The sequence below is a fragment of the Microtus ochrogaster genome, linkage group LG1 (genome assembly GCF_000317375.1).
Source record: "Microtus ochrogaster isolate Prairie Vole_2 linkage group LG1, MicOch1.0, whole genome shotgun sequence".
Lineage (NCBI taxonomy): Eukaryota > Metazoa > Chordata > Mammalia > Rodentia > Cricetidae > Microtus > Microtus ochrogaster.
The window spans coordinates 34,640,890-34,650,815 of record NC_022027.1 but is presented as its reverse complement, the minus strand read 5'-3'; the positions used below and the strand labels follow the sequence as shown (position 1 = coordinate 34,650,815).

General features: G+C 36.5%; 1 protein-coding gene across 1 annotated transcript in view; it reads right to left on the bottom strand.

Moving 5' to 3' along the window:
* The window catches only part of LOC101987339 (transmembrane serine protease 11E), a 72,322-nt gene that overhangs the window by 24,933 nt on the left and 37,463 nt on the right, over window positions 1–9,926 (bottom strand). Inside the window, exons 4-5 of the mRNA XM_005359433.1 lie at window positions 8,623–8,730; window positions 5,878–5,953 (exon numbers count right to left, since the gene is read on the bottom strand). Of these exons, the coding sequence (XP_005359490.1) occupies window positions 5,878–5,953; window positions 8,623–8,730 (184 nt within the window). The remainder of the gene's footprint in view (window positions 1–5,877; window positions 5,954–8,622; window positions 8,731–9,926) is intronic.

Sequence of the window (9,926 nt, the reverse complement as noted above, 5' to 3'; positions counted from 1 at the left end):
CTGATCACAAATGTTTTGTCTCTCATGTTGTACCAGACTGATTTAAGATGACTTATAAAAGTGTGTGTGTGTGTGTGTGTGTGTGTGTGTGTGTGAGTGAGAGAGAGAGAGAGAGAGAGAGAGAGAGAGAGAGAGAGAGAGAGAGAGATGTGAGAATGTGTGGTGGTGGTGTTGCTGTTGCTACTAAACTAAATGTGTAGATGGAAGAAGAAGGAAACATATAAGTAAAAATATAAATGGAAATAGTACTAAAAATGTCTGCATGCAGATACTTCCTTGAGTCATGCCACAACACTGGTAGTTTTCTAGAAGACATCCCCCAAACAAAACATACAACAACAAAGGAAAAAGAGCAAATCCCGATCTGTTATCTTCTTTTTTGGCATTCAAAAGGAAAAAGCACTGCAGTTGTTCAGCAACACCATTATTAGGCCTTCATAAAAAGCATGCTGCGCAATATAATTATCTTCATTCTCTATTATTAACATCTAAATGAAAATAGCTACATAACACTCTTATTATGTTCCTCAGTACCGGCAGTGTCAGTAATAGTTCATTAAAAGTAATTTGATAGAAAGGTGGCTTTATGAAATCAATCAGATACTAAGCATTGCAATAAGTTTTAAAAATATTCGACCAGCAAGGACACCACAAGAACATGACCCACAGAACCAGCTTAGCAGGGCTCATAGGGACTCACAGAGACTAAGCAACAACAGGAATCCTGCATGAGTCTAAGCTAGGTCCTCTATGTTATGACTACATAGCTTGGTGTTCTTGTGGGATGCCTAACAGCGGGAGTGGGGACTATCTCTGACTCTTTTGCCTGCTCTTAGGACCCTTTTCCTCCTACTGGGTTGCCTTGTCCAGCCTTGATGAGGCTTTGTGCCTCGTCTTTTTAGGATTTGTTGTGCCATGTTCGACTGATATCCCTAGGAAACCTGCTCATTTTTTAAAAAGGGAAATAGAGTAGGCGTGGATCTGAGGAAGAGGGGAGTTTGGGGGAATAGGGAGTACTGGGAGGAGTGGAGGTACGGGAAACTGCAGTCAAGATGTATGTAAAGAATAAAAATTTAAATTAAAAAAAAATCTGGCCAGGCTTTCATAATTATTATTGGAATGGCTTTAGAAATGTTATATTATAAAATAGCTAAAGATTATTGGAATAGTAGACATAACAGTAGACTCTAAAATATTATATTGCTTGATAAATAAATTCTAAGTAGATATTTTGACAGAAAATCCTGCAGTATATTAACTATTAACTTAGGCAAACCCTAGAGTATAATCATTGTTGTTTTTAACCAATCCCAAAACTCAGGTGATATTTCTTTATGGTAATGCTGGCAAGACTGCATGTCATAGCATCAGACTTTGATAGGTGTTTTATGCAAATACCAAAAGTGACTCTACAATGGGGACTTGATCTGACTGATATGACCCTACTATCAATGTCATTATAAACTTGCCAGCTCTATAGGCTATACTTAGATTAACACAAATTGGTATGCATGTTGACACTTTGCCTAACCTCTAGAAATTTATAACTAGATAAATAGGGCACAAATATTTAAAAATATATCACTCAGTAGTTAGGTATAGGATTGCACATATGTTGATCTACTGTAAGCTTCAATACTAATGTTTACTTTCCTCATAGACTTCTGTTCAGGATCATAAACTGGCATGGGGGACCTTTAAAAGCCACAGTTTGCTACAGCAGGACAAACAAAGTATGCCATGGCAGCCAGAGCTGGGGAACTGAACCCTAGAAAACAGGGCAAGGCAAGAATTACCAGGCTTGCCTATGATACTGTATGTGGAGGGGTATATAGAAGGAAGGTTGAGGAATCTGAGCTGGAGACCTCCCTGTTGCCACTAACACAAAGCTTCAGACATTCAAATACTTTCTGTAATGTTTCTACGTTTCTACAAAGTCTGCATTAAGACTTTTGACTTTAGTCCCCCTGTGGGAGCTTGACTGACAAGGTGAACTGACCATAAACATGAAGACAAGTGACCTGGGTCTTAGTCTTACTTGGAAGAAAAATCTGAGTTAATATTCAAAATCACAGTAGTTCAAGCATCCTAACCTTTTGCAGTATGGTGTCATATGTTTTAATGTTTTAAGAATAGATGGTAATAAAAAGAAACTTACCTTATTGCCTTTTTAAGATCCATAAAAATTAATGCTCAATATTTCATATAATCCAGAAATAATGTTTAGCATTATCAAAAGCAGTGTTCCATGTATTAATCAGTCTTCATATGTTTCAAATGTACTGTTTTTCTGTTGACTCTAATATCAGAAAATTTGACATAATTTCCAGCAAGTTAAGAGACTTAAGAGACTACAAGTCATTTTTTCTTAATTCTATCAATAGTTTTATTTTTAGGAAACATGTATAAGAAGGAAGTTAAGAAACTTTTACATTTAATTTTTAACAAGTCTCTACTAGTCAATATTTTTAAGCTATCATAAACTGCATTTTACATTAATTTAAAATTAAAGGCCCCTGAAAATATTACATGGATAAATATCAATTAAGCATCAAATCTGTGAAATACTTGTAGTTTTCAATACTTGCTTTCCAAATTGGTTTTAAAATTTTCTAAGCTAAGCTCTGAATAAAGCTTAACCCTGGGATTGCCAGGTAGAACACAAGCTATGCTCTAGGCACCATTTCCCAAGGAAGCAGAAAAACGCATCACCAAGGATCCCCCAGACAATGTACAAACTCTGGTGCATCCTGAAACCTTATTTAAACTACCTTAGCAGTAGCATGCTATTGGAAAATTATGGGCCCTATTTATATCTATATGATTGTTCAAATGAAGTAGATTTACCTAATTAATAAATGTCTTGCCACAAACAGTGACCTGTAACATATGTGAAATAAAATTCCAAAGAGATTGAATGATTTGTGAAGTAGATCATTACACACTCAGACTTACTTCAAAGTATGAGCATTTTAGTAATAACACATTAATATTCTTAAATTCTTATTAAAATAAGATAGCTTTTCCATGTATATCAATGCCCTGAGATTACTAGAGAAATGTTCTAATCAATAGTTATATTTAACCACATCCATGACTTTAATTTTTATCTACAAACTCATAGCTATTAAATCTATAGCTGTGAATTAACTTCCCAACTTTAGAGCTAGGTATCCCCCTGCCTCCTCTTTACCACAATGATTCCACCCCTATGTCATAGGTAGGGAATCCTAAACACCTATCTCAAGGATTTGTCATTTTCTTTAACAAATAAATCCTGATAATTAAGTAGGGAACATGGCAACCTGCAGAATAAATGTGTTCTTTATTGATATGAGCTACCAAGTCTGGTTGCACATGGCTGTAATTCCAAATACTCAGAAGCTAGCCTGAAGAACTTAATGACACCATTTCTCAAACTTTAAAAACTAAAATGAAGGCCAGGGAGATATCTCAGTTATCAAATTCTTGCTTAGAATGTTTGAGGCCCTAGATTCAATTTTGAGTACCACAAAAAGAAAGGAGAGGGAGGGAGAGGGAGAGAGAGAGAAAGAGAGAGACTCACCATATGAATAAGTAGATACCAATGGAATCTACTGTGGTGGCTAGAATCTTGATTTGTATTTTATAACTAAAATATATATTAATTAATTAATTGAAGATTAAGTATCCTTATTAGTTCATACCTTAAAAACTATATCCTAATTTGGGTAGAGCAGTATGGTAAAAAGAGTTTAGATATCTAATTATCTTCTTCCCCTCACAGCTGCTGGCCTCCAGACTTGTTTTACACTAAACGTAATGTAATTTCTCACATACTCTAGAGTTATTCTCACCCTGCTGTTCCAAGTTAAATCTGATACGACTGCAATTCACAGAGCAGATCACTTATGGTATTTATCATTTTATGTCATATTTAGGAGAAAAGAACCTCAGGATAGATGGTTAGTAACTTTCTGGAAGTTTCTGTCTAAGAAAAAGAGATGATAGAATAGTTTTATTTTATGACTTTTAATAGCGGTGCAATTTCTGAAATACAAATAATAAATTTAGTAGTAACATTTCAAGACACTGAAGTCCCAATTAGAATCTTCTCATTACAGCAGATGGTCAGAGGTAAGGGCTTTGAATATTAATCCCCCCTTGCTCTTATCTTGCCTAGCCATGGTCTAACAGAGGTCATGGCTTCAATCTGATAACACCTTTCCTATAACTGCAGCCATAGGCCAGCCTTCACAACATTTCTCTCTAAGCCAGCATGCCCACTGCTGATTCTAGGGCATTTTACTGTCCTTTGTTTCATGACCAGAATAGAGGCTATCATGGTAAATTTACCCTGGGCATTTGAGAAGAATTTGTACTCTACCCTTTGTGAGTAGAGGGTTTGCTACAAGTCAACAAGGTCAACATGTTTTACTGTTTTCAGGTTCTCTGTGTTTTACCTGAGTTTCTGTCCATTTTTTTATGTCACATAGTGATGGGGAAGAGTTGACATATCCAGGAGGAACTCTGGATTTGCCTATTTTACCCTTCGGCACTGTGTGTTTTATTTATTTGAACCTCTGTTCTGTGCTGGAGTAAACATATTTTGGACTGCTATCTTTTTGGTCAATTTAACCTTTTATCCACAGTCATGTTCTTCATTCTAAAGTCTACTTTCTCTGAGATTAATATACATATTTACATACATCTTTGATTAGTGTTTGCTTGATATTTGGGTTTTTATCGTATGTTTAACTTTTCTATGTTATTATATTTAGAGTGGGTTCCTTATAGAAGGAAAATAGGTCTTCTTTCTCTTCTTTTACTTAATCCCACCTGAAAAATCTTTTTCAGTGTGTATTTATGTTTACATTTTAAAATTACATCCACTTTTTTTTGCAAGGAAGGGCATACATGCTATGTGTATGAAATCAAAGGACAACTCCCAGAGGTCAAAGCTCTCCTTCCATCATGTGTGGCCTGGGGACCAAACTCAGGACACCCGGCTTGGCACCACGCCTTTACAGGCTGGGTTCCCCTTCAGCCTAGTCTTTCAGTATTTAGACCATTGGTTCTCAACCTGTGGGTTGCAACAACTTTAGAGGTCAAACCACCCTTTCACAGGGGTCACCTAAGATCATCCTGCATATCAGATATTTATATTATGATTCATAACAGTAGCAAAATTACAGTTATGAAGTGGCAACAAAGTTAATTTTATGGCTGGGGGTCACCACAACTTGAGGAACTCTATTAAAGGGTCACAGCATTAAGATGGTTGAGAAACACTGATCTAGACCATGTGACTGCATCACATTCAATGTAATGATTGATGCATTAGACTCAGTTCATTTTATTTGAAATCCCTATACTCTTGTAAATTTTCCTTTAAACATTCACACGTATTTTAAAGATCTTAAGAAAATAAACATAGGGCTGGAGAGATAGCTCAGTCATTAAACACTAGGTTCACAAGCAAAAAAATAAGAAAATAAAAATAATCTATTCTATATATTAAAAATAAAAATAATCTCCTGTTATAAGCTCTGTAACTTCAAGCTAATGGTTTTCATTCTTTATCTGGTAGATTAAGACGTGGACTTTTTGACTATGAATAGCCTGGATTTGTCCATTACAGTGCCCTTCATTAACTAGGTGACACTAGGGAAGATGATTGCCTCCCTGAGTCTACGTTTCCCCATTAACAAACTGAACCAATGCTATAACCCAATTCATAAGAATCTTCCAACATCAAATGGAAAAATTTATAGAGGTTCTGGCACTTTTCTAATCAAATATTAAATACTCAATAATTATTAACTAATGTCTATATTTCTTCCATAATACAAAATCAATTTTCTTTTCAAGTGGCCTCACATGCGCATGAGGGTTTACGAAAGGAGAAGAGAGGAATCTCCAAGACCTGGTCCTAATCCATCCACAGCAATTCTTTTCTTGCACTGGAGACCAGCTTTAAGCAGAGAACAATTAAATTTGGAACAGTAATTGTAGAAAGGCACTGATTTTAGGGTCAACACAGCGCTAAGCTCCCGGAAGTCATACAGCTACCTCCTGCTAGCTAAGGTGTGTACAGTTTAGTGCAAGGGTTAGAGCTCTGAATTCCCGGGACCAGTGCTCAACAAGGTAAGAAGCACCTAACAACAGCTTTACTGTACTATATATCCTGAATGACAGCTTTACAGAGTCATCGATATATATTAAATTTACTGTTTTGGAATTTTTCTTGATTAGAAAAGTTGAGATGTAAAGATAAATGAAATCTTTAAAAGGACAAGGAAAATTAACTCTGATTAGCCAACAGAGGCCTTATGACTCCAAGATTGACAACATGTGAGAGACAGGAGGGAGGACGGTAAATACAGAGCTGCAGTTAGAACATGCATGTTAAACCTTCAGCTCCACTCCTCACTGACTCAGAGACTGGGAAGGTTCAGCCCCACTAATCTCTAGTTTCCCTGTATATACTGCCATCTAGTATGGAAATCAGCTGCTTCGCGGGGTTGCTAGAAGGCAACAAATGACAAAACACATGTTGGAATCTTTATCTTCCAGCGAGTGTTTTTATTCCTCCTGCATGTATCCTCTGCATTTTGTGACATGTGGCCTGACAAACATTCAATATTCAGTCTAGCTTTATAAAACAGATTTCCAGTTAGCTAGAAGGAAGAAGGTCAAGGGAGCTACCACATGGTGACTACATCTAATAATAACTTAACGATTTAATCATATACATGAAAAATACTGAGGCTAGATTTTACCTGTTCTCACTAAAAGTAATCATCTACATGAAGAGCTGGGCATGCTCATTTGCCCAATTTAACTGTCTTATAATGTGTAGGTATTTCAAATCAACATGTATACAACACATGAATAATGTTAATTTTTAAGAGAGTCATCTATTTTTATTCACATTCTAATAGTATTAGTCACAACAATAGCTTGGGCTGTGTAGTTAGCCCACACTAATCTGTCTCTCCTCCTGAACCGTGCACAGCACAGGTGCACTGGGAGGTCAGATTCTATCTCTAGCACTGACTGACTCACCTATTCCTGTAGCCATATGCAAATTATCTAATCTTGCTGTGTTCTGTGCCCTTTGCACAATGGAATTTTCATGCCTCCTGTTGCAGGAGCTAATTTCAAAGAACATTTATTGAATAACTGATTCATTCTTTCAAAGTATAACTTTTCTATTTCTTAACATGGTAAGACAGTAAAACTGGTCCTAGAGAGCTCACATAAATGAACAGAAAGGCCCAATAAGGATGATCCTCATTGTGATTAAAGCATAGGTTTTGGAGTCTTACAAACATGTGTTTGTTTTCAGTTCTTTCATTATTACCAATTGAATAAAAATGGTATGTCTCTAAGCCTCTATTTCTCCATGTATAGAATGGGTACAATATAACCATAGGTTGTTATAACGATTAAATACAAGTAATGTTTTAGAATGATAGTTGCTACATAGTATACTCAAATGATAGCAATTATTATTTTGTTGTGCTCTGACTCAGGGTTTAACTTTAGACAAAGTGCAAAATTCCTCTGTGTTTACGTATTCAGATTCAAAATACCATATTGCCATCTGACATCTTCAGATGAAACATTGCAAGGTAAAATTTAATGATGCTCCAGTGGTATTTTGGATTTCCCATAAACTAGTTTATCATATTAGACTTACTATTTGAAAACCCTGAGAACTCACCCTCCCACGCAAGCCATGTGTGTAGTTGGAGAGAGGTCGGGCTTGCAGGTCCTGACACCATGTCTTAATGCTGCAGCCCACCTTCATTCTCAGCCTTCAGTCCTCCTTGATCCCTGGTCTACTGATCTCAGACCTGAGAAATTATTCTTTTCATTTACCACCCATTATCTTCAACAAAGTAGCTAAAAAAAAAAAAAATGCTGGAATGAATTCAATCTTGTTGTGTTTTGTTTAGCTGAGGTTTCACTATATTGCCCAGGATGTCCATGAACTTTTGAACCCAAACAATCCTACAGCCTCAGCTTTCTGAATGTCACCTCACCCAATGAGAGTAAAACTATTAATATAGTTCTTCTGAACCGTAACACTGATAGAGCCATTGAACAGTCATGGAACCCATTTTTCCACGTAATGTCTCAGGAGAACTACTCCACAACCACTGACACTAGAACGCTATCAGAGCTGGGAATAAAACTCAGTGCTGATGTTTCAAATTGTTCTCGCTTTAAAACAACCAATCTCATTTCAGAGGAAAAGAGAGATACAGTGAATTCTGACCAATGAACTCATTCGTAGAGACACTGATGAACTATAAATGCTATGCTCACAGTCACTGGTCACCGTTAAGACAGCAGGGAAATTAGGTCACATGTTCATTTTATAGAAGGCGAAATTTAGATACAAGTAAGATAGTTGACTCTTTGAAGATGTGTAGAAATCCAAACATAAAAGAAAAATTATAATCCAGCCTCTCATTTTCAGCACACGTGTAGACAATTTCATGTTGGCTTTATATACCGTCTGTCTCTTGACCTGCGTAGTTTATCCATACATAGTTTATCCATGTGGATATATGGGGGAGGATTTTTCCATTTTGGTAAAGCTCTCCAATGCCTACAGGGCCTTTCATTTACCACCTGTGACAACACTCTGTTCTGGGTAAAAGGACCTACACTTCAGACTACAGGTGCAAGTACTAGATCCCACAGGGAGCCCGGACCACTTGAACCACACCACCTTATCTTTTAAAAAGAGCGATAATGATATTCACTTAGGAGAGCATTACTCAATGGAATTACTCATTTTACAAGATACACAATATGAATCCACATAAGGCTCATCGCAACGAAAACTTAGAAAAACATTTTCTATGAACTGGACCGATCTTCGCTGAAAGAGAAATGAGCGTATGTTGGACTCTTGTATCACAGTCCTGTTGCAACTCTGAACCTATCTGTCATCGAAAATTCCTTTCAATATCACTGCTGACTAATTTCCGGGTGTGGCGTAGCTGTATGATGAAGTTTTTCCTGCAAACAAACCTATTTTGCAGATGAAAATAAGACCTGCTTCCCTGTTTGACATAAACCACCCAAAGATGGCAACACCTTCCCTTAGCTTCCATACCTTCAGAAATTATCCTCTCTTTCGTAATGACCACTGTGCTGCATAAATAAGTGCTCATCTCCTTTGAAGGGGAAGGTGAGCAGGGAGAGAGCACCTCTCATTAAGACATAATTATTTCAATTTAAATAGAGCGCAGGGTGACTTCTTTTGAATAACAACTGTCTCATTTTTGCTTTGTTTTTCTTACCAGCCTCACATATTCCTTCCTTTACGTCTACACTACATTGTTGTTTTCTCAAACATGACGGAGTTGAGATTTCATTGGGGAAAATGTTTAACGCATGGTTCAACCACAGATTTATTAGGCTTTGTGGCGTGGGACTAAATAACTCTACTTTTGTTAAGTGCTTGTTGATTCTAATGGGAGGGAGTACATGGGCCACTCTTTGAGAAGTTTGTAAGTGAAAATGAGCTATCTATTCTTTTTCATTTGAATATTACTCAGTTCACCTTCAGCTATGTAAAAAGCAAAGGTATTAGTTCCTATAAGTTTGATCCACTTACTTTTAGTTTTCATTATCATCAGTTACTGGTAAATGATTTATGAAAATAAAAATACTTAAGAAATATCTTCTCTTCCCAGGCCTCCTTTTATAACCTTACAATGAGGGTTTCTTTGACTTTCTTCTTTTATGTGTGTTTATAAAATCTGTGTGTTGACCTCTTCATGCTCAGAGAATAATATAGCATAACTATTTGAAGAAAATGAAGGCTAAGAGGAAAAATCTTCACCCAGTCCAAATTATTTCCTTCCCCTTAAGTTTCTTTTTTTTTAATTTATTTATTTATTGAGGATTTCCGCCTCCTCCCC